Genomic DNA, 23,822 nt, shown 5'->3' with positions numbered 1-23,822 from the left:
ATTATTTAGATTTGAATATGAAAATGTCTCTCCTTTGTAGGGCTTTACATCACAAGAAACCATCACAAATATCACCTTCACTAGAAACAGTGTTCATAGCTCTGTAAAAGATTATTATTTCTTTTTAAACTCTAACACAGTATCATTTGCCCATTCAGGAACTCATACAAAATATGGTGCACAAAGAACCAGTTCTGTTGTGCTGGAGTTCAACTGCCTGTTTCACTTCAGTTTGAACTCAGTTATGACAGAAGTAACTAGGTGTTTCAAACATTCAGCAGACCTAAACCTTCAAGCTTTGTATGAAAAAGATGTAGCTTTGCTCAAGTGTATAGTTCTGCTGATTTGTGACACTGCTAAAATTTTAAGTTAAACAGGAAAATTGCATACCTGACTACAAACACAGAACAAAATACTTACATATGGCACAAGAGACTCCAACTTAGGCAAACAGTAGTTAAAGCCTTTAGTCCAGAATGAACTATCTGTAAGAAGGCATTTGACAACCGAATTCCCTGACAACACAGTTGTGATGACCTGATGCTGGCAACATCTGAGAATTGACTGGGAAGCCATAGCTGTACTAAGCCCATGGTTTTAAGGACTGCAGTGACGTTTTGTTAATCTGAACCACCAAAAACTGAGGACTGAGAGAGACAGAGACTACACAGTTGCACAGAATTGAGGCAAACTGTCTGAATCTGTGCCCATAGCAAACCAGCTAAGGTAGCTTAGGAGAATCTTACCCAACTGACCAAAGCATCATGCTCAAAAATGCTGCCTCCCATGCCTGTCTTAGTCAAGACTTCCAGAGATCCCATGAATCAGCTCATGATTCTCTGACTTACTGACTTACCCCAACTCTTTATTTCATTAACCCAGTTCATGAAACTCAAAGCCTGTAATTAACACCCTTATGATTAAAATTGACTACTGAGACACAGGGAGCTACACTGGCCATTAAGCTTACATGGCATCCATGTAGGTTGCATCTGGGGGGCTGCAAGTTCTACAAGTGTAAGCAGTTTATCTCATTACATACCTCACCAAAAGCTCCAAAATATTCCCTTATTTTCTCCTCAGGTGTATCTGGAGATAAACCCCCAACAAAAATCTTTTTAATGGGTTCTTTTGTTTTCATGGCTTTAGCTCTTTTTGGATCAATGACCTTTCCATTCAGCTTGTGTTCTTTCTGGTCCATGACCTGCAGAAAATTAAAACATGATCTTACAGTTCAAGCTAAATGTTTCATTGGTGTTTTTAGCAAGGCCTAGTTATTTTATATTTAGTTTTTGTTAATGCTATTGCTTCAGTTTAAATATTTTGGTTACAGCAACAATCTTTTGTACAAAACCAAATAGTTCTATGATTCTGAACAGTATTCACTGACATAGGCAGTTCTGATGAAGCCTTTCAAGAGTCACCTGGAGCCACATATCACACAAGGGAAGAGTTCAACATTTCTCAGCAAGTACTCTACAATCCCACCCTCAAATCTCATGAAGTAAAGACTCTCTAACTTTAGAAATCACCAACGGGTGAAAAGCTTTTAGAAAGTTTAACAGCAAGTTTACTTCTCCTAGCATAAAGCCCTAATCTGTGAAAGCCACTGGCTCTGCTCTACTGCAGCTCTGGAATGCAAAGTTCTTTAGGTATTACTGCTTCCACAGTAGTAGGCAGCAGACATTTACATACAATATTTTTAAAGTGCTCATCAGATGGCTTGCAGTACACTCATCTGTAAGTACCCAAAGCCATACGTTGGGAATCGCTGCTGGTTCTGGCCACTAAATCAAGGGTAAGCTGGTTTAGGGAAAACATTTCAGTAAGCATCTTAAATATACTGTATCCCAGATATATAAGTATACTGTATCATCTTTAACAGATCATGTACAAACAACTGCGCATACAATCATCTGAGTGCTGCTTCTTTGCTATCTAAAATTGAATATATTGATTCATTACATTAATACTACCTTATCTACGCTCTCAGATTCTTTGAAGAGTACAAAGCCGAAGCCTCTTGATCGCCCAGTGATGGGATCTAACTTCAGAGTGCAGTCTACGACTTCACCAAATTTAGAAAAATAGTCCTTCAGATCTTTCTTTGTAGTGTCCCAGCTAAGGCCGCCAATAAACATTTTCCTGTTAAGACAAGATGATTAATCTCTTAGTGTGTCTTACCCAAAATCCTGGACTGTCAAGCTTTAAGAGCTCAGTTAGCTAGCATAAGGAATAGCAAAACTTTTATCAGTGATACCACACACACAGGTCTGCACTTTCTGGGAACTTGCTCAAGCGTTCCCGGCCAGATTAGAGAAAGACTTACATGTACACAAAAGTTTTGCACCATCTTCCACTGTAGTTGCCTACTCTGCTATCCCAAGAAACGACAAGGAGTGGAAAAAAGGATATTTTACTACTTCCTCACATCCTGACCGCTACTGAAACTCCACAGGCCTAATTTCATTTATGATTTGCAGATTCTCCAAGCAACTAATTATGAAACACACACAATATATTTATAAGGCAACGCAGTTAAACAGAAGCATTTATGTACCAGTCTGTACTGGTCACATGCCAATATTAATAAAGTAAAACTAAGAAGTGTAGTCAAATCCCCTTCCACAGAAAGCAGGAAAAAAGCAAAGTATTGCATGGTGAAAACTTAGCTTTCCTCCTGGAAGCATTTGTCAAAACCCAGTGCAATCACAAGAACACCTTCCCAATATATTATCTAGATGACCAGTGCTACTGGGTAAACATGTACAGAAGCTGATCATGAGCTGTCTTTTCCATAGCACACAGGAAGCTTGGAATCAACTTCTTTGCAGCAGTCGTTAGTAGCAGGACCAGTTATATTCAACTCCCTAGACTATGAGACAGGGACCAGGAGCAGAGATCCCCCCAAAACCCAGAAGGAGATGGTCAGTGACCTGCCCCACATGGATGTGCACAAACCTATGGAACCAGATGGGATACACCCAAGAGTGCTGAATGAGCTGGCAGTGGTGCTCGCCAATCCATTTTCCATCATCTATTAATCCTGGCTCACTGGAGAGACACCAGAAGACTGGAAAATAGCTGATGGAATCCCCATATATAGGGGGTCAGAAGATGAGGGGACAGAGTGCACCCTGAGTAAATCTGCAAATGACACTAAGCTGGGTGGAAGTGTCAATCTGCCCGAGGTTAGGGAGGCTCTGCAAAGGAACCTAAGCCAGGCTCAATCAATGGGCCGAGGCCAACTGCATGAGTTTCGTTAAGGCCAAATCTGGGGTCCTGCACTTTGGCCATAACAACCCCCAGCAGTGCTACAGGCTTGGAGAGGAGTGACTGGAGAGCTGCCTAGCAGCAAGGGATCTGCAAGTGCTGGTTGACAGCCAGCTGAACACGAGCCAGCAGTGGTCCCAGGTGGACAAGAAGGCCAACTCCATCCTGGCCTGCATCAGAAACAGTGTGTCCAGTAGGACCAGGGAGGTGATGCTGCCCCAATACTCTGCCTTAGTGAGGCCACACCTTGAGTGCTGTGTGCAGTTTTGGGCACCACAGTACAAGAAGGACATTGAGGTGCTGGCAAGGTTACAGAGAAGTGCAACCAAACTGATTAGGGGTCTGGAGAACCAGACTTATGAGAAGAGTCTGAGGGAACTGGGGCTGTTCAGCTTTAAGAAGAAGAGGCTGAAGGGAGACCTCATTACTCTCTACAGCTACCCTAAAGGAGGTAGTAGTGAGACAGATGCTAGTCTCTCTGGTGACCAGTGACAGGACAACAGGAAATGGGGTAAACCATTGCCAGGGTAGGTTCAGGTTAGATATTAGAAAGTATCACAGAAGTAGTGATGAGGCATAGGAACAGACTGCCCAGGGAGGTGGTGGGGCACCATCCCTGAAGATGTTCAAAAGATGGGTAGATGAAGAGCTACAGTAGTTTATAGAGTTTAGTGGTTAGAGCTTTTGGGTGGATGTTTGGACTCGATCTTAAAGGTCTTTTCCAACCTTGAGGACTCTATGATTCTATGAAATCATGACCATCCCATCACATTATTAAGCCACAAAAAAAACCCAGAGAAATCAAGACCTGATGTATGTAGAAACACTTCATGATTTGCAACAACTGAAAATCAAGCCAATATAGAATCACAGAATCATAGAATTGGCTGGGTTGGAAGGGACCTCAGAGATCATCAAGTCCAACCCTTGATTCACTACTGCTGCAGTTACTAGACCATGGCACTGAGTGCCACATCCAGTCTCTTTTTAAATATCTCCAGGGATGAAGAATCCACTTCTTCCCTGGGCAGCCCATTCCAATGTTTGATCACCCTCTCCATAAAGAAATTCTTTCTAATGTCCAACCTAAACCTCCCCTGGCACAACTTAAGACCATGCCCTCTTGTCTTGCTGAGAGTTGCCTGGGAAAAGAGACCAACCCCCACCTGGCTACAACCTCCTTTCAGGGAGTTGTAGAGAGTGATGAGGTCTCCCCTGAGCCGCCTCTTCTCCAGGCTGAACAGCCCCAGCTCCCTCAGCCTCTCCTCATAGGGTCTGTGCTCAAGTCCTTTCACCAGCCTAGTTGCCCTCCTTCGGACCCATTCCAGGACCTCAATATCCTTCCTGAACTGAGGGGCCCAGAACTGGACACAGTACTCAAGGTGTGGCCTCACCAGCACTGAGTACAGGGGCAGAATCACTTCCTTGGACCTGCTGGCCACGTTGTTCCTGATACAGGCGAGGATGCCATTGGCCTTCTTGGCTACCTGGGCACACTGCTGGCTCATGTTCAGCTTAATATGCACATAAGTGAATCATTCTTAGTTATTAGTTATACAGCTTATGCACTTCTTCAAAAGCGGATTAGAATGGAGATGATCTCTTCTAATACTGATACAGAAGATTTTACAGGAGGCTTTAAACAAGAAGTATGATCCATTATGATCTATAAAAATGCTTTCTACAAAGCTTTGTTCATTTTTACTGTACAAACTTATTCCACAATCACACACTTAACAGAAAACCTGAAAAAACACTAGCATGTTTCCAAATTCTCCACTTCCCACACACACATAAATATTTCTGCCAATCATGTACCATCACAAGTCAAACTTTCAAATCAAAAGCTTCTTACGTGAACTCTGTTGAATTAACTGTGCTCTTACATAAATAGCATGAGCATTCAGCTTCTGACAAATATACCCAAAATCCATACAGATGAGTACAAGAACTTAAGATGTTTCTATAAAAATATTGAAGTTTATAAATAGGAGCACCAATTTCCCATTCATCTTCAACGAAGCCCTTTCTCATATGACATCTTACTGTCTTCAGCACCAATCTGGTGAAAAATGGTACACTCTGGTTAGCCGGCACCCTCATACCAGTACAGATAGCAATTCCAAGGATGCTTTATGTCCTTGCTTTCATCCATCATTAAGGTTTTTTACTTGTTTTGTGGAGTATTTTTAAGAAGCAAAACAGAACAGAGGACATAGCACTGATTTCTGACACACGGGGGATAGTGATGCTCTAGCAATTATTACCAACCATACACTTGCTATGAGACATACAAACACCTGTTTTACAGCTGTCAACAAACCATTAGCATAAAAATACAAATCTTGTCTTATAGCTACTAACAACCAACACTAAACTACAAAACTGCACTGTATCACTAATTGCACCAGACCAAGAACATGAGTTTGCCACTGACAGGCCTCTAGAGGGTGTTCTTCCCATCACCCACGATGAGGGCGCACGATGAGGGCCACAACACCAATGTGAGCACAACAATAAACGTGGAATGTCACAGTGCTGTCAAAAGCTTGTAAAAATAAGTATATTTCCCAAACCACAATTTGACTGGTTTAAACTCACATGCAGTCTTCCCAAATAAGTTGCCAGAAGTGTCCTGGGAAAGCTTTAAAACTTCTGACTTAGCTAAACAGAGCATAGGCATCACCACCACTAGTGGTTTGGGCTTCCTCCAACAAGCTAGTCAGGGAGTTGCCAGTATACAGATTCCCTCTGTCCACAGCTTTCAATGAGATCTGAGGGCACAAGAACTTGTGTGCTGTTTTTTTCCTGAAGACACCATCCCTAATTCCTGATTCAAAGGAAATACTTATGTACCCACATCCAACTCCTAAAGACAGTTGTCAGAACAGTTATTTTCCTGTACACAATTATCCATAAAAACTAACAGGTTAAGAAAGCCCAACTGAACTATTCTAAAAGTCAATGTATGACACATGTAATCACTGTTCACTGTCCCTGCACCAGTGACTTTCATGAAAATCCTCTTAACAGCTGTGTATTTGGGGGCAAAAAATAAAACAGGAAAGGAACTGGAGAGGGACTTTTTGCAAGGCATGTAGCAATAGGAAGAGAACTCTTTCAGACTGAAAAAGGGTAAATTTAGATTGGATATTTGAAAGAAATTCTTTCCTGTGAGAGTGGTAAGACACTGAAACAAGTTCCCAGAGCTCCCTCCCAGAAGTGTTCAAGGTCAGGTTGGACAAAGCTTTGAGTAAGGTGGTCAAGTGGAAAGTGTGCCTGCCCATGGCAGGGCGCTGACACTTTGTGATCTTTAAGGTCCCTTCCAACCCAAACCATTCCATGATTTCTAAATAAATATGCAAACTGCAAAGATACTTAAAGCTATTAAATGCAGGTAAGAAGTAACAAAGATGTTTTAAGTTTTTACTAAGTGTAACAAAACACTAAAAAAATGTTCTTCTCCTTGCTCTCAGCAACATTCTGGATTCTTACAGAAGACACTTGTGAAGGTTTGGCATTAGGTACCTACAGGACACAGAAGCTAGTGTTCTTTTGTCCAGTTTACTTTCCACCTTGAACGATAACACACCTGGACTCCTCTTTCTTACTGGCCTGATAGGAGACAGCATACAGCATAACCTATAACTTAGGTTATGCGAATTTCTCTTGCTATATGAATGATACGGCCCCACACCAAACATCAGGCAAAGATCTTACGGCTGCAACAAAAGGCAACATTAAGTGATTGCAACCTGAGCAGCAAGCTACACTGAGTTACAACACATGGCACCTCAGGTTTAAGAAAGCCAGCCTCAAGAAAACCAACCAGTTTGTACTTTGGTACACATCACACCAGATGTACAGCTTAGTGACAGTCAGCTCCAAATGCTGTGGAGTATGGGTTGACAGGGACACTAGACAACAACATTTAGCTGCTCCCACGCATTTCTAAAACGACCCGGAGCACGGTAAGCCTGGCAATTCTCTGCAATGCTCAAAGGCAAACCAGCTACCGAGCCGACAGCCCTTTCCAAGAGCACGGTAAGGCGCCTGGGTCGCGTTTAAGTTTGCAGCCTCCAGATGCGCCGCCAGCTACCGCCCGAGCCACTGCCGGGGTGCCACCCGTCTCGCCGCAGCCATTGCCGCGCCACAGGGCCTCTTCCCCGTTCCTCACACCCCGGTGCCCCTGGCAAACAGGAAGGCGAAGGCGCGGAGGCGCACAGCCGAGCCAACGGCCCGCCCCCGCTGGCCAGGCCCGATACATGACGTAGCCAGGGCGCCAAGTAAACAAATAGGGCAGCAAGAGGGGTCCCGCCGGGCCAGGTCGATCTAAGGGGAGCCGTACCCCGCCGCCCACCCCAGCTGAACACCGCCGGAGACAAACGCTGCGGGGTACCCGTGCCGCCCCAGCCGCTCACCCCTCATCCTCCTCGTTCTTGCTGGCGTCAATCTTGGCTCCCTCCGACTCTATCCCGCCGCCGCTGCTGCCGCCGCCGCCGCCTCCCCCATCGGCGCCCCCCGGTCCAGCCCCCGCCAGCCCCTCAGGCTGCTCGGCCGGCTCCGCCGAGCTGCCGCCGACGCCCACGACCGCCGAGTCCATAGCAAATTGCTGTTCCGACATGGCGCCTGACACGCGCCGGCCGGCTGGCGCTCCCGGCCCCACTACCGCTTCCCCGCCAAGGTCCCGGCCCCGCTTGCAGCCTCGGCGACTGCACAAGAGCACCAAGCCCGCTTCTTCTCGCTCCCTGTTTTTAATGGCGCCGCCAGCCACCCAACCTAAAATGGCGGACGGAAGGAACGCGGCTGGCGCGGTCACGTGGCACCACGCTCGGCGCGGAGGGTGATGCAACGTGCCAGTCGCTGGGTCACGGCTGGTGAGAGCTACAGCGTTCCTGAGGCGCCCCTCCGCCACCGCAGCGCTTTGGAGTTTAGCTGGTGGCCACAGCGGAGCACGGTGCTGAGCGAGAGGCGACTCGTCACGAGAAGTGACTGACCATTCTCCGAGCACCTGCCCAACATGGCTCTCCGAGCGTTGTGGTGACGTGAGCCTGCAGGGTAGGTTTGCACCAAGATCCAGGGCACCTGTGCCTGAAGGCACCAGAATGAAGTTTTTACACCATAAGAAAAAGTAAGGTTTAAATTTAAAACAAATTGCTACGGGCTGAAGTAAAACTACTTTTAGAATCCACCTGCACTGTGGAAAAGTTGGGGATACAAAGTCACATGCTGCTGTGGCTTCTCTCACTGGCCATGTGCCGGTTCGGTAGCTTGTAGCCAATGCTGTCAATGTCTTTTCTCATTCAACCTAATTGCTAAAATCACAGGAGCCTCCCCAGATCTAGCTTAACCCACAGCAGTGAGAGTTTGCAGTTGCCTCAGAAATACTGAATATGGTTTGGAAACTTAGAAACTAATACACACACTACTCCCTTTAAAAGTTTTAAAGTCTAGACTCTCCTGTGAATTAGCGACTCACATTCCACTTCACTCTTCCAACAAGTTTTGTTTTTGCTGCATAACTAGATATTTATGCTAAGAATAACACTTCAAGCAGAGTGCTGCAATGCTTTGACCTGAAGCAGGATGTGTATCCTTGCTCACCCCAGCTGTTCTCCTATTCAGAAAACAATGGGCTGGTTAAAGCAATTTTCCTTCTCTAGCAATCAATCAGCCACATTTTTATGTTGCTTCCTAGTATACACCAGATGGGAAACCTGTTTTCTGATCCAGTTTTGTAGTCCCACTTGAAGGACTAAATCCCAGGCTTTTACAGATTCTCGTTTCTGACAGTGAAGTGCAGAACAGCAGAGAAGGCCTGCGCAGGAGTGAGTGCCACAGGTTCCCTGGCACTCACTGACCCTGGAGAACAAAGAGCTATAAATAAGTTAAGGAATTTGCCATCTGGCCAATGTCCTGGTACCAGGTGCCTGTGGTGGGGACAGATAAGGTTTTATGTTAGTACAGAGAGCACATTGTAGAAGTACAAATTGTAGATCAATCAGTAGATATCAGGATACTATGTAACAAACCGCACAATAAACTGATTCTGATTGTGCACAGAAAGCAGGATCTGTGCCTTCAAGTCTTCCGTCAGTGAAGTTCACAAACTTGTCATCTCCTGGTTGGAGTTGAAATAGCAAGTAATTGCTCTAGGGAAGTTATAGCCTTGAGTATGTTGAAGCACTTGGGTTCTAGAACACTAACGGTAAAATAGATTTCACCCTCCAACCCCCCAAATAATGCTGAGCTATCACCATAAAAGGGTGCTGCTGTAGTTCTAAGCCCCTTCTTTGAGATGTATGAAATTGGCAGTACGGTGCCACAGACCACTCCTCCTCTTTCCCCCAGGGAAAAAGCCCACTATCTTCCACGACAGTGCTAACATAAGGCACTGTAGTGCTCTCTTAAGAGACAGGTCAGAAAAAGGAGTGACTTGTGCACATAATCGTGTCTTGAGCCATTAGCAACTTCTAGAAAGGAACCTGCCCTTCTATACAAGCTAGTTATAACACTGTAAGCCATCAGGAAGACTCTACACTCACTTAAGTAAGCATTTATTAGAGCTCTACACTCACTTAAGTAAGCATTTATTAGAGAATCTTTTAACATGACATTATACAAATAAATTTTGTATAAACACAAGTCCACATTACATTGCAACATGAATGGCAAAAAGAAAGTAAAAACCATAAAAGAAAACTAGTTGGCCGCTATATACAGTTGGACACAGTAGTGTCATACAGTGAGTCTTATACAAAATAGTAATTTCCTCTCATGAAGACCACTCTCCATTCACTCGCGATGTGCTGCAAGATGGCTTTGTTGCAGTATCTCCACCTAAAAATCAAGACAAAATTTATGTCAGATCTGTGCAAGTTACTACAATTGTTAAAAGGTCCATTTTCATGAACTGCTTTAAGTCTTCTATATATTCCTTTCTTCACTGTTAAGGATCATATGCATTTTTTATTAAGGTAACACAAGTTTTTTACCCATTGATAACTTATTTCCCAAATACAGCCATCCCAAGCCACTTAAGAAGCTACTTATCTGATTTAGACTACTAATTAGGCTCTGGGTCAGTTTGTTAGTTTGTTTGGTTTGTTTTTTTTTTTCACTGGCAACACTGCCAAAAGGGTTTCTGATTATTTATCTATCTAAACAAGTGCTATGCAAACAGAAGTCAGGTTGATTTACTTCAAACTCCAGGTGCATATGATCTTTAACGTTTTTCCAGATTTAAAAGTTCGTTTTGGTTTGCAGATTTCACTATTAGCTATAAAAAGAAAAAAGCAAGCATTAAATCTTAAAGAATGCACACTTAAAATGAGGTTCCACAATTGAAATACAACACTAAACAGAAGACCAAATGATTAAGCTGTAAAGGCATTTATGTACTTTTAACTCCTGTAAAAAACCATTTAAGTTAAGACACTTAATCTCCAAAAAAGATTAAAAAAAAAAAAAAAAGAAGCCAAAGTCTGAAGTTTTCCACTTTAATCTTTACGCTGGTACATGAAGTTGGAAGAGACCATACCACAGGACAGCGTTTTCTGGTGTATGCCTTGCGCTCTGCCTGCAACGTGCGACCCCAGAGATAGACGTGGTCAGGGTGACACACGGCCTGCAATGAAGTTCCCGCTGGCGGGTACAAACAAGGTATAATGTCAGAGTTAGAAGACAACATTCTTGTTTTCCTTAAGTTGTACCCATTTCAGTACTTTACCTGTTAATACTTCTAATAAGTTTAATAATTCCTCTAGATCACCTGGTACACAAAGCAAAACAGAAAAACTCTTATGTTTTTCTGAAGTACTAAAGAAGATAAAGTCACATTTTTACAAAGTTAAAGATCTATAGACACTGTAGGCAAAGCTGGTTTTAAAAAAAAATGTTTTTAAGTTAACAAGCTTAATTAAAGGAAGAGTCATGCTATAGAAGTTTTTACTCTTCATTTGTCTATTGATCTTTAAATTAGATTAGACATACTCAGAGTGGACCTTGCACTCATGTACACACCTGTTTCCTGACGTACTAGGTACCGCTTTAGTACGGCTGGTAGTTATTTTGGTGATTGCCGCCACCACGGGATGCTTTTCCGTATGTGCTTTGTTGACCTGTAGATAACATGGGGGAGAAACAACCCAGATGCATTAAGATTTAACATCCAACCCTCAAAAGGATCTTATCCCTTTAAAATACACCAACAGGGCTACTCTTTGTACCATGCATTATGAGTAGTTACAGTGCAAGTTACTCAAAGAGGTCTCTGTTTAGAGGTGCATGCTATCATCTAGAGTGATAGCAAAACTACTTACCACTGTAGTCTGTGTATCCCGGCCCATATCCATAATTAGGATAGTTGTAGCCAGAATAGTCATATCCTCCGTAGCCACTGTAGCTTTGATCACTATAAGCACTATTGTAGCTTCCATATCCTTGATCATAGTAGTTATTAAATCCTTGATTCCAGTTTTGTCCCTGACCTGAAACCAAGTACAGCATTTATAAATTAGAAAACTTAAAATACTTTGTTTACTACTCTCCTACACCACTTCATCTAGCTTTCTATGGCAATCTTTCTATGCCAGAACTGTTACCTAGAAGAAACCACTTACCTTCCCAAGAATTTTTTTAAAAAACTAATTGAAGCATCTCATTTGCATGCAAAATGGGTCATAGGATCTTATCGCATACAAGATTGCAGAAAGGCTGCAGGTAGTTCTGCTCATAAAATAGGAAAACCAACACACAATGCTGAAGGCATACACTACAGCAACTCCTGCCATTTTCCTTTTATTTCCATTTTAGATCATTAATTGCCTGAACACCACATTATATCACAGGATCAGCTTTACTGCACTGTGTTAGTTCTAAGTGCTTCATTTTTTAAGACTGAGGTGCATAAGCCTGTAGCTGATAGCATATTTATTTCCAAGTGGTAGCAACATGACAGTCTTCCAGGTCATTGTTTTCTACCCTTGAGCCAACCAACAGTATATGCTTCCATGTGAAACAAAACCTGTATTTAGCTATTCTGTCAGCTTAGGATATATCATAGAACCCTACATCCAGTTTGCCACTTCACCACTTAAATGCAAGCAGAACAAAGAGTACCTTGTGCTTCCACAAGCAAGCACAAATCAAAACACCATTTACTAACATGCTACTTTCCACATTCAATTTAAACATGCAATCCGCATGCAGCCTGAAACTTGGAATATCTACTAACATCTTAGTGTTTGGTACAGAAACAGAGACATTTATGTTAATTTCAAATCCAAAACACTCACCCCGTCCACGCCCCCTTCCACCTCCTCGGCCACCAGCTGCATTGCTTTTTGCTCCCTTCTGCTGCTGCTGCTGTTGCCTATATATCTCTTTGGGCTGTGCTACTTTGATCTCACACTGTAAAGACAGACATTTTTTCAAGTTAAGTTAAATCAAGAATTTCAAGACTATTTTGTGATTTGATTTCAGGGAAGCTACAGAAGTAATTTATTTCACATGCTAAGAACAAGAGCTTTCATACTTTGCCTGAACCAATCTGATGGTATCTGCTTTCCAGTAACTTCTTTACTGGCTCTTCATCTGTGTAGGTGATAAAACAAAACCCTCTCCTTTCATTTGTCTTTGTGTCCATGGGAAGCTCAATGTTTTCAATCTGAAAGCAAAAGTACCTATCAGTAAGACATTGTGTAGAAATCTGGAAGCAACTTCTTATGCTACCAGAACACTCATCAGTCCAATATCCATGCCCAACTGCTTTTGACAGCAATAAATCACTCCACCACAACACTGTGGAATTGCTAACATGCATTTAGTTTCATGGAAGCCTGAGGCAGCTCTCTGCTCACAAATTCTTCTGACTTCAAGACAGAGAAAACACTGTATTTGAAAAACAGAGCTGTTCTTATAAGCCATTATACTATACCTCGCCAAAAGCACCGAAGTATTCCTTAATTTGTTCTTCAGATGTATCTGGACTCAGCCCACCAACAAACACTTTTTTTGGTGGCTCCTTCCCTTTTAGGGCTTTTGCCCTTTTAGGATCTATTAGCTTCCCATCTAGTTTGTGTTCCTTCAATTCCAACACCTAAGAAGCACAGAAAGAAACAAAGTCTCAGTTCACTTGAGGAACACAAGCAGACTCTGTGCCATCAATCCACAAGAAATATACCCACCTTCTCCACACTAGAAGCATCCTTGAAAAGCACAAACCCAAACCCTCTCGACCTCCCAGTGACTGGGTCTGTTTTGATTGTACAATCCACAACTTCACCAAACCGAGACAGATACTCTGTCAAGTCTTTCTTGCTCGTGTCCCAGCTAAGGCCTCCAATAAACATTTTCCTGAAACAAAGTACATACAAATACGTGTTAACACGCGCGTATACAAACCCACAGGGGGGTGCAAATAAACGTGTGGAGCACGAAGCAAACCTATTGACGGCCGCCGCAAACCAAACGTTATCAGGAAGCCACAGGCGACCCAGTTCGGCTTGCGGGGGCAGGATTAGGGGAGCCGCAGCGGGTGTCCCGGGCCGGCATCACAGCTATCCGTGGGGCTATTCTGAACGTCTTCCTGCCCCGAGCCCGCCATCAGCGGACGCCCCAGTAGGCTACCGGTGATGTCACGTCCTCTGCTGGCTTGACGCCCCCACACCACACACGCCCCAGCCGCCACCCCAAAACCGGGTCACCCGCCGCGGACACAAAGCCGGGCGCGGCCATTGCTATGGGGGAGAGGCTCCGCCCCGCCAGGTTCCGCCCGGCCCTCCAGTGTCTGAGCCGCCCCAAACACCCCCCCTCCCCCCCCCCTCCTCACCGTCCTCCCCCTCGCGGCCCAGAAGGACGGACGAGGGAGAAAAGCGACACGACCCCCTTTGGCCTTACCCGTCATCCTGCTGGTTCTTGCTCGCGTTGATCTTAGAACCCTCGGCGAACTCCTCTGGGCCGCAGCTGATCTCGGCTGAGTCCTCCATGGCGAGACGAGGGCAGCAGGGCTGCTCAGGCGAGCTGGGGGGGACAGTAGAGACCTCCGCAGCAGAGAAAATGGCGGCGGAAGAGATTGGGGCAACGCCTGCACCTCGATTATATACCCGCGCCGGCAGCCAATCAGAGCCGCCCTTTCGCACGGCGCCGCAGCGCCCCTGACGGCTTCCGGCGGCAGTGCAGCATGCCCAAGCGAGCAGCTCCCGGTGCTGTGCCAGTCGGGCCGTCAGCTGGCACTGGTCCCGGAGTGCTGCGTGGAGCCGCCATATTCGCGGTCTCGCCCCTTCGCAAGCTCATCGCGCCCTTCCCGCCTCGGGCTCTGGTCCAAGGCGGGGGTCGCTGCCCTGGGCGGGGACGGGAGAGACAAGAGGGACCTAGCGCCTGGGCTGGGGTGTGAAGGGGGTGACCGTGCAACCCAGAAACCTCATTCAGGAGTTGACGGGGCGGGCGCTTCTGGGGCGGCACTTCTCGACTCTGGAGTCCCGCAGTCTCCACAGTCATCTCCGGTGATCTGCGGCGGTCTGACGCCGCCCCTGCGCAGCAGAAACCGCAGGGCCACGCGCCCCGTGCCGCCGCGCTACGCCGGTTAGTCCCGCGCCCCACGTGCCACTGCCGCTATGGGCGTGCTGCCGGTACCGGCGGAGGTGCGCGCCATCCTGCTGGACATCGAGGGCACCACCACTCCGATCGCCTTTGTCCAGGTGAGAATCGGAGGGGCAGGCGGGAGCAGCCTCCCCACGCGGATGGGAGCCCTACTGGCTCCGTTTGCATCGTCGTGGTTATCAGGCTCCCACCCCCCAACTCCCGGCAGCCTGAGAGGTCACGCAGCGCCGTCCGGATTTATGTGGTTGCGAGTCCCCTTCGCTGGGAGGGACTCTCCGCGCAGGAAGCGCCTTTGCCGGAGCTGAAGCCACGCGGAGGGCAGGCCTGAGTTTCCTCCAGGAGCGTAAAACCGTGGCTCATTTTCTGTGTTTTCCTGAATTATCCTCCCAAGAAAACACGTATCGTTTTACCGTTCTCCTGCTTCTACTGTGAGCAGGGGAACGAGGAACTATTCAGATACGGGGCAGTAAAGTACATTTGTTTCCGTGGCAGTTGGAGTGATTTCAGCCCCATTTAGGAAAAGCCCCAGAACGCCCCTGCTGCTCAGGTGGCTGGAGATGCAGCACCTCGCCCGACTTTGCTTAGATCTTGAAGTGCTATCTTGGGATTATTTGCTGCTCTTTTTCCCTTCAAAAGGGTGGTAAATCAGATGCCTCCAGTATCACCAGACATTGCTCCAGCATGTACAGGGGGAGGACAGCACAATGTGTATCAAGTGTACTTGGTTACACTAACAGCAAATATGTATGAGTGGCTTTCCTTGCTTAGGTGAAGGCTCAAGACTATTGAAAATACTTGTTTAGGTGCAGAAGCCAGGGGACCGGAAAGTCTGCAAGGCCAGCATCAGGACAAACACTGCAAATACTCTGTTATAATTTGCATTTCTACAACCACAACAGGTTCTTCTCTAAGAGGTTTTTGTCCCTGACCAGACTTGTGTGCTTCACAGCAGGGTGCAACTTGCTTGCATTTCAGCCACTGAATAGAATTCTCTCTGCTCCTGACATATTTCTCCATGAGACAGTATAGTTTTTGTTGGATCTTTTTTATTGGCACTTTATGAAGGTGCTTTATGAAGGTGCGTTGTGGTCCACATGATGGGCAGAGGGGTGAAGGCTCTTGTCAGGCATTCTGCTAACACAGTTGAACATATGAACAACTGATGACAACATGACCTACATCTTTCCATGTTCTTCAAGTGCTTTTGCAAGAAAGGCAAGAAATGTCTTGGGTTTTTTCTTGCAAAAAATTCAAGAAACTCTGGGTCTAGGTGGCATTACAGCTGCCTCACTCCCTTTGATACTTCTCAATTTAAATAGTTAGAACTCAGATTTTGTACTAAATATTTAATGGAGCAACAAAGTTGGTTATATCCAGCTTGAATCACTTTTGCTGTCATACAAGTAATATGCAATATGCCTGAGATGGTTTCCTTCCTGAAGTCTTTCTGTTGCAGGAAGGCCAAGTAAGTTGTTGTTCTCAATAAAACTCAGTTTGAAAATGCTTGAAACAAATTGGACTTTCACACACTTTCACAAGCACACTTGGACTTTCAGTTAGCCCCCATAATTTTTATTTCCCTTTAAAAGGTCCACTGCTGATTCTGCAGATATTTTGTTCTTTAATATTAAAGGATTTTATTTAATTCATTCTTTATTTAATATGCAAGGTAAGGAAATAGAATGAGAGGTGATGGGTGGTTTAAGGAAAGATACCAGAAAAGACAGTATTTGGTAGCCCCTAGTTAGAGGCCACCAAGTTTTCTCTTTCACTGGGTCCACCCTGGCAGAGAAAAGTAGATGGCAGGAGAGATGTAATTTGATAAACTGCATCCCCTGGGATGTGCCACATCTTCTGTAAAGGAGCAAATTATCACTGAACTTTGTGACAGCTGTCATGGATATTGAGGAGAAAATTGACCCTGGTCCCTTGAAATCCTACAAAGCACTAGTTACAGCATGCTATATGGGTGTCTACTGGTGGTAAAAACACTGCTCTTTCTTTACTGGTTTTGACACTGCTCTGAGCAGTTTCAAAGGCTTAGGAGGGCTGCTGAGCTCTCTTTGCTGGGGGCTGTTTCTCCATCCTGCCAAGCTGTGTTGGAGCAGCCATATCTGGGGCTGGACGTCACCCAGGAGCCTAGCCATATGGCAGTGGAGTAGGGTGATAGCACCCATCTCCATGGCATGCATGGAGATGAATAAAGCAGTAGGAGCTGTGCACAGGCAGGCACAGGTCTTCTGCTAGCATCTGGGAACTCAGATGCTAACTTGCTGAAAGCTGAAGTCACAGAGAGGACCGTGTTTCCTTGCAGGATACAAAGCCTTTCTTTCACACACACACATGGCCTTTTAAACATAGTACATCATTGCCTGGGATCACTCCTGACCATCCATAAGCATTCTGTCCTGTTGGCTGCCACCACTCCAGGCTTTACATCAGTGTCCTCTTTTGAACTATGGACCCATGCATTTGCCATTGCATCAAGGCTTTTACCCTTTTGAAATCCACTGAGTTGTGGAATACCTGTGTAAAACACAGTATTGGAATACCTGGAACGATACTATTGGAATACCTGGAAATCACAATATTGAAGTGACAGAAAATCCTGTAGTTCTGCCACCGCATCATGGTCTTAGGACCACTCTTTTCTTAATTCAGTAATAAGTTGAAGGTGACATACAGTAGGGGAAAAAAAAAGTCATTGACCATTTCTTGAGGAGAGATGAGCTCAGGATAGTTTTCTCCTAGCACATCACAATTTTTTTCCTAATTAGTAAAAAGCTTGGTTCAGTACCTAAAGGAAGGAGCTTCCTGCCCGTCCTCTTTGTCCTGAGGTTCTTCCTACGCCTAGAGATGCTGTTTCAGTGGCTGCTTGTGGCTTCTCAGTTGTGAACCCCTCATGGGAGTAATTTGTAATTATTTCTAGTTGCCCTTAGGATTACCAGGAAGGTTTATAATTCTCCAGTGGAACTTGGGGTCATGCCAGCCATATAAGACATTTTTTTGTAAGCTCTGGAAAAGTTATCACCCACCTTTCCATACTGGGACTTGCAAGTTTCAGCTACCTATATTTTTCTGCCAAAAAAATTCACCTGCACTAATCTTGCCCCAAGGTTGTCTCTGGTCCACAGACCAGACACATACCCTAGGCAGGCAGTTTCACAAGCTGCAGTACAGTAGGGGAAGCTAGAGAGGAGGAAATAATCATACACACCAGCATGTGCAAACACTTGTTTTAAAAGCAAGTCAGCTTTACCTCTGCCAGGTTGAAGGAGCTGCCTGATTTTTTTTATGTGCTGCCAGGACACCTTGTTCCCTTACATCAAAGACAACGTGAGGGAGTATCTGCGTGCTCACTGGGAGGAGGAGGAGTGTCAACAGGACATCGGACTTCTCAGAAAACAGGTTAACAGAGCTAGCATGTCTCTGGGTTTTCATGGCATGCCTGAGACTTCGGGTCACTCAGACTCCCCAGTCATGCCACACAAACCCATACCTCTCTTTGTCCCTCTATGGGAGCTGTTGCCTTGATGAGCCTATTGTCCCCCACCCAAAGCTTAGGGTTGTGCTCCAGGAAGGGATGGGGCTTGGTAGGCAGCAGCTCAGCTGCTTGCTTCAGCTTGACTTGGTCTTCCCAGTCCTCAAGCAAGCATCAAACCACAGCTTTTCAGCTTTGTGTCTGCCCTGTGCCTTTCTCTTGCTGGATCCGCCACTTCCAGCTTCCAGATGCCTGTTTGGGAAGCAGCCTGGAGGAATGGCAGAGTACCTCTCCCACACAAGGCACTCCTGCCTCTGTACAGAGACACAGCATCAATTTGAGACCTGTTGTCTGAAGCCAACAGATGCATTTGCTTCTTTGCCTTAATTTCAGTAATTAAATACTAAGCAAGTGTAATTCTCATTGGAGTACTTACAATGCAGTGACAGCAGTGCTAGTTGTTGGGTTTGGAAAGTATGATTCAAACAAGTGTTGCTAGACCGTACTGAAGTCTGAATTTCCCATTAAGAAAAGCATTCAGATAATGATGTACCTCTTCATGTGAAGAGTAGTTGAAGCTATGTCCTGCAAAAGAGGTGCATTGATGCAGATGTTAGACCCCTTTCCTAAAGTGAGATGTTGAGTCCATGCCACCTCTTTCTTCACGCCTTTTTTATCATGGATGATTTCTAGGCTCAGGAGGACTGCAGCTTGGATGGGGCTGTGCCAATCCCTTTGGAGAGTGGAAGTGGGGAAGAGGAACTGGAAAAGGTCATCCAGGCGGTTGTAGACAATGTTCTTTGGCAGATGTCTCTGGACAGGAAGACCACAGCACTGAAGCAGCTGCAGGGTCACATGTGGAAGGCAGCCTATGCAACTGGGCACGTCAAAGGAGAGTGAGTAATTGTGTGCCCCTTTCCATGGGGCTGGTATAAGGTGTATCGTTCCTAGATGTCTTCTAGCAGAATAGCTGCATAAGCTGTTCCTGGAAACCACCCCATGTACAAATGCAAACAGGATTACTACCTTGGTAGAGAAGCCAATGCCGTTAAGTCCAGTCATGGCTTAAGCCCAGGCCACTGCTATTGAGGAACCAACAGACAACTGTGTATCAAACTTGATCATACAGTGAAACACGAATTGATTGAACTTAATCTTTGCATCTAGGCAACCAAGAATCTACAGTAGCTTTGGAACTGACCAAGTTTTTCTTGGTTCCCACAGAGAAGATGACAGGGGGTTGAGACTGTTTCTCCTTAAGGAGTAATTGGCATGTACATGCTAGGGAGCAGTCAGTTCTCAAGCCACTGGGAAAGGACAATAAAGGAGATGAGGACTGAGAAAGAGAACATGATAATTGAAGCATGACACGGAATGATTCTGCTCCCATGATTGGTGGAACATTCCCCTGGGACAACTATTTTCTGCATTAAGAATTCAGAAAATGCTTCAGTATTTCAGGCCAGAAAGCCAGTCCTGTCCTGGGCTGCATCAAAAGAAACATAGACTGCTGGTCGAGGGAGGTGATTCTGTCCCTGTGCTCTTGTGCGACCCCAGCTGGTGTACTGTGTCCAGTTCTGGAGTTCCCAACATAAGAACATAGAGCTCCTGGAACATGTCCAGAGGAGAGCCACTGAAATGCTCAGAGGTCTGGAGCACCTCCCCTGTGAAGCCAGGCTGAGGGAGTTGGGGTTGTTCATCCTGGAGAAGAAGAGGCTCCAGGGTGACCTTATAGTGACTTTCTATTATCTGAAGGGAAAAGAAACCTGTGATAGGGCTTTTGACACGGGTGTGTAGTGAGAGGACAAGGGGAAATGGTTTCAAACTTGAAGAGAGGAGATTTATATTAAGTATTAGGAGGAAATTCTTTAATATGTGAGTGGTGAGACCCTGGCACAGATTGCCTGGAGAAGCTGTGGCTGCCCCCTCCCTGGCAGTGTCTCAGGCCATGTTGGATGGGGCCTTGAGCAACCTGGGCTGGTGGGAGGTTAGGGTTAGGGTTGGAACTGGATGATCTTTAATGTCCCTTCCTAGCCAAACCATTCTGATGCCATGATTTTTCTTGGAGATGCCTGATGACAGGACAGGAGATGACAGGCAAAACTCTGAGCATGGGCATTTTTTGTCACATGTGGGTGACAGTGGCACAGGTACCCAGAGGAGTTTTGACATCTCTGTCCTCAGTAGTGCTCAGAACTGATCTGGATGTGGCCCTGAACAACCTGCTGCAACTAGACCTGCTCTGAGCAGAAGGTAGGACTGGGTGGCCAGGTATTGTCCAGACTAAACTCTTCAGTGACTGCATATTTACCTGTAGGCAACATTTTAAAATTTGCAGTTATTGTTTAAAATTTGTGGGATTTTTGATACAGGTTCTACAAATCAATGTCTTAACATGGTAGTATTATAATACATTTAAAATACATATATTATTATAAATTTAAAATTTACTTTTCCTTTTGAAAATGCAAAAGTAAATAAAAGGTCTCTCACAATGCTCTGTACTCACTGTGTACTTCCCCATGTAGGAGTCTGTCTGTGTGCATTTTGGAGAATAATGGCAATCTGTGAAAACTCATTTAAGTTTCAGATACTAATAAGCAGAATAATTGCATTGTACACTCAAACAGACTAGGAAAAAGGTGCTGTTCAACCCAGCTGTCTAGTCCAAATATTTTTTAAACTTGAATCAAGACTGGGTAATCAAAGTACTTTCATAAATCTATACACTCTCATGAATCATCTACCTTGTAATTCTTAATAATGAGAATGTGAAAAAGACCTAGAAGTACTCACAAAATAATTTTCTATTTTTGGACAAATTTCTCTACAGATAACTCAGCATATGAAAATATGAGAGTGGCTGGAAGTTTCTGCAGGTGCTGTACAACCTCCAAATATTTTCAGCTGACACCAGGGATGTATAATAAATAACTATGAAAAAAAAAGTGAAATACATAACCTAATAAGGCCCTGAGCAGATGGCCAAGGAATTGGAGATTAAGAAAGAGCCAGCTGGTTGCTGCAGGTCTGCAAAACTCAGTCCAGCACTTCCATTTGAATCTATTTGGAGCCCTCTTTCCTCAGGCGCTCAGATACTCAGAACCACTTTTCAGGGCAATACCTCTGGGCCTTGGACCAAGTGGCTACTCAGAGCTGTGTAGTGCAGGTGGGAAGGCTGCAGTTTGGACAAAACTTGGTTCCCTACAGATTGTACCTCCTTCATCTCTCCACACTTCTGCCATGGCAAACAAAAATTCTGTCCCTGCTCTTCCAAGGTTGGTTGTAACCTTACCAATCCCATTGCATGTGTTATCGAGGGATATGTGTTGTTGTCCCTCTTGAGCATCCTCTAGCCTTCAGTTTCCACAGGTACATGGGTCACCTTTTGAATGTCCTTTGCATACAAAGGGCTTTTACATGCATGTAAATGCAGCACTGGAAAGGTTTCATAATATAAATGAGAAGGGTATGAGGTAACCAACAGGCATATCCATCAGCAGTTGCCTTGGATTTGGTCCTTCCCTCTCACAGCTTTGCTTCCCACTTCTGGGCTTGTTTTTGGGCAACTATTACCGAGAAGTTAGATGGAGCTTACATTTGGAGACCCATCAGTCTATTGCTAGACTGTTATCATGCCTTCACTCTGCAAGGCCTGAAGAGTAAGGGCAGGGATGCTGGTGCTTAATAAATGGGAGCAGGCTTACCTTCTGTGGTGCTAGCCAGGGACACATCTGGCCCATGGGTACTACAGTCCAACCTGACCAGATTGCTGAATACAGAGGCTTTGACCTCAGTCACTTAGGGTACACTCCTTTCCCAAGTTGTCGTCTGTTTTCAAACAGTTTTACTGAGTGCTGCTCATTCAGCTCCTGCAGCTGCAACCTCCTTTTAACTCCTCTTTATGCATGGTTAGAGCCTGAATCTGTGGGATAGATTTACCCCATATGGATGCAGTTTACAGCCAAAGCTCTTACTAACAGGGAAACCTTTGTAGCTTGCAAGGCGGGTGGGACTCAGGATATAAGAGTCTGTTTTCTTATACCTTATACCTGTGGCTAGTGGGAAGTTGTCATTTTTCCCAAACTTTCCTCTCACCTCAAAATTGAAGGGGCTGGAGAAGCTCCAGCCAAATGTCTGAAACAGCTCATCTGAGCTGCTTGGTTGACTGAAGCTAAGAATCTCTTACCTGCTGCTGCAATAGACTCCCCAAGTCCAGAAGCCCTGAGCAGATTGAGAATGAAGTCCCTTTGCAAACTAATGCAATAGTTGCCACAGCACCTGGCATCCCTCCCAGAGCCTCTGGGTTTGGTCTTACCTACTGTCCTGTTTTGCTCCAGAATCTTCAAGGATGTGGTTCCAGCCATCCGGAAGTGGCGGGAAGCAGGGATGAAGGTCTATGTCTACTCCTCAGGCAGCGTTGAAGCCCAGAAACTTCTGTTTGGATACTCTACAGAAGGTGATATCCTAGAGGTAGATAACTTTATCACCTTCCTTACAGCTTCTCCCTCTGCAGAGCACTTTCCTCCCACAGGCTGAGCTTGCTGTAATGCTTTGTGAACAGAGTCTGGAACAGGAAGATAGGGCAGTTGGTTTGATGCACTGGAGTTTAGCTCAGACATTTGAGTATGATAGCATGGCTGCATCAGCCCTCCGTTCCTGTGATAGAAAGCTAAGGGGACATCTTGCTGAGGAGCAAGGCTTAACCCTGCTCTTCAGGTGGCACTCAGCAACTGTCTTTGCTTTTCTTTCTCTTTCAGCTCTTTGATGGCCACTTTGATACCAAAATAGGCGCCAAGGTAGAAAGTGAGAGCTACAGAAGGATTGCTGCCAGTATTGGGTGTGCCACCAACAACATCCTCTTCCTGACAGATGTTCCTCGAGGTAGGTGGCCTGCCAGTCCTCCTGGCTCTTGCATGTGTGAGGGAGGCAGGTGCTTTTTAAATATGTGCTACTGGCTTGTCACAAGCACCCCAGAAATGCCACAGACCACATCACTTCAGTGGCATCCCCCTAGCTCCTGCCTTGCTCCTTCCTTACACATCTCATGCAGCAAGCAAGGAGAGACTCTTGAAGTAGATTGAAGCAGTTGCTGAAGAAGTTACAATGTCCCATTTACAAATATGGTCAAGTAGTTTTCATGACTTGTGCTCAGGGAAACAATGTCTGCTGTGCTGCCACAGGCCATGTGCGGTGGCTAGGTAGGTGGTTCTTTGTGCCACTTACGTTTAGGTTGTGTTCAGCACCAGGAAAAGATTGCCAAGACTTGACCCCTGGCAAGCCAGGCCTGGGAAGCTGTAAAGCTGATTTAATTTCCTGCCTTTGCTGAGAACGTTTCTGGCAGAAATGGCACTACTGGGCTGTGATCTCAGTCAAAGCCAGCTCAGTCCCCAGAAGTTTGCCCTTACCTCCTCCCCATCAGCAGAGCTGATGAAGTTCACAGTTGCCTCCTTTTCCCTTTACCATC

The 23,822-nt window shown here is 45.4% G+C and overlaps 3 protein-coding genes across 14 annotated transcripts in view; 1 reads left to right on the top strand and 2 right to left on the bottom strand.

Annotated features, from left to right (window-relative positions):
- Nucleotides 1–7,968, bottom strand: part of HNRNPD (heterogeneous nuclear ribonucleoprotein D) — an 11,844-nt gene extending 3,876 nt beyond the window's left edge. For all 3 annotated transcript variants that reach the window (XR_003987563.1, XR_003987562.1, XM_030450572.1), the window contains exons 1-3: nt 7,695–7,968; nt 1,977–2,145; nt 1,043–1,204 (exon numbers count right to left, since the gene is read on the bottom strand). Coding sequence is in view for 1 of the 3 variants with exons in the window: in XM_030450572.1 (XP_030306432.1) it covers nt 1,043–1,204; nt 1,977–2,145; nt 7,695–7,897 (534 nt within the window). In the remaining 2 variants the exon portion in view is untranslated. The remainder of the gene's footprint in view (nt 1–1,042; nt 1,205–1,976; nt 2,146–7,694) is intronic.
- Nucleotides 7,969–9,814: 1,846 nt separating this feature from the next.
- On the bottom strand, nt 9,815–14,343 carry HNRNPDL (heterogeneous nuclear ribonucleoprotein D like). Of its 2 annotated transcripts, XR_003987564.1 has the most exons (9): nt 14,173–14,343; nt 13,461–13,629; nt 13,211–13,372; nt 12,809–12,940; nt 12,570–12,684; nt 11,595–11,762; nt 11,296–11,393; nt 10,814–10,917; nt 9,815–10,113 (listed from the first exon to the last, which is right to left on the bottom strand). XR_003987564.1 is itself a non-coding variant. In XM_008501799.2 (8 exons), the coding sequence occupies exons 1-7, from the start codon at nt 14,259–14,261 to the stop codon at nt 11,323–11,325; spliced, it is 906 nt and encodes a 301-aa protein (XP_008500021.1). In that variant the 5' UTR covers nt 14,262–14,343; the 3' UTR covers nt 9,815–10,113; nt 11,296–11,322. The 2 variants fall into 2 exon arrangements, 1 of the variants encoding a protein (XP_008500021.1); XM_008501799.2 differs by lacking the exon at nt 10,814–10,917.
- Nucleotides 14,344–14,447: 104 nt separating this feature from the next.
- Nucleotides 14,448–23,822, top strand: part of ENOPH1 (enolase-phosphatase 1) — a 34,447-nt gene continuing 25,072 nt past the window's right edge. For 2 of the 9 annotated variants that reach the window (XM_030450578.1, XM_030450574.1), the window contains exons 1-5: nt 14,452–14,972; nt 18,181–18,282; nt 19,049–19,251; nt 22,696–22,828; nt 23,116–23,239. In XM_030450578.1, the coding sequence (XP_030306438.1) occupies nt 14,889–14,972; nt 18,181–18,282; nt 19,049–19,251; nt 22,696–22,828; nt 23,116–23,239 (646 nt within the window). In that variant the 5' untranslated portion in view covers nt 14,452–14,888. Of the gene's footprint in view, nt 14,973–18,180; nt 18,283–19,048; nt 19,252–22,695; nt 22,829–23,115; nt 23,240–23,822 lie in introns of all 9 variants that reach the window. The other 7 variants (XM_030450575.1, XM_030450577.1, XM_030450580.1 and 4 more) reach the window with 7 other exon arrangements.

The sequence above is a fragment of the Calypte anna genome, chromosome 4B, assembly GCF_003957555.1.
Source record: "Calypte anna isolate BGI_N300 chromosome 4B, bCalAnn1_v1.p, whole genome shotgun sequence".
In the NCBI taxonomy this organism is placed as follows: Eukaryota; Metazoa; Chordata; class Aves; order Apodiformes; family Trochilidae; genus Calypte; species Calypte anna.
This window is presented reverse-complemented; position numbering and strand designations above follow the sequence as displayed.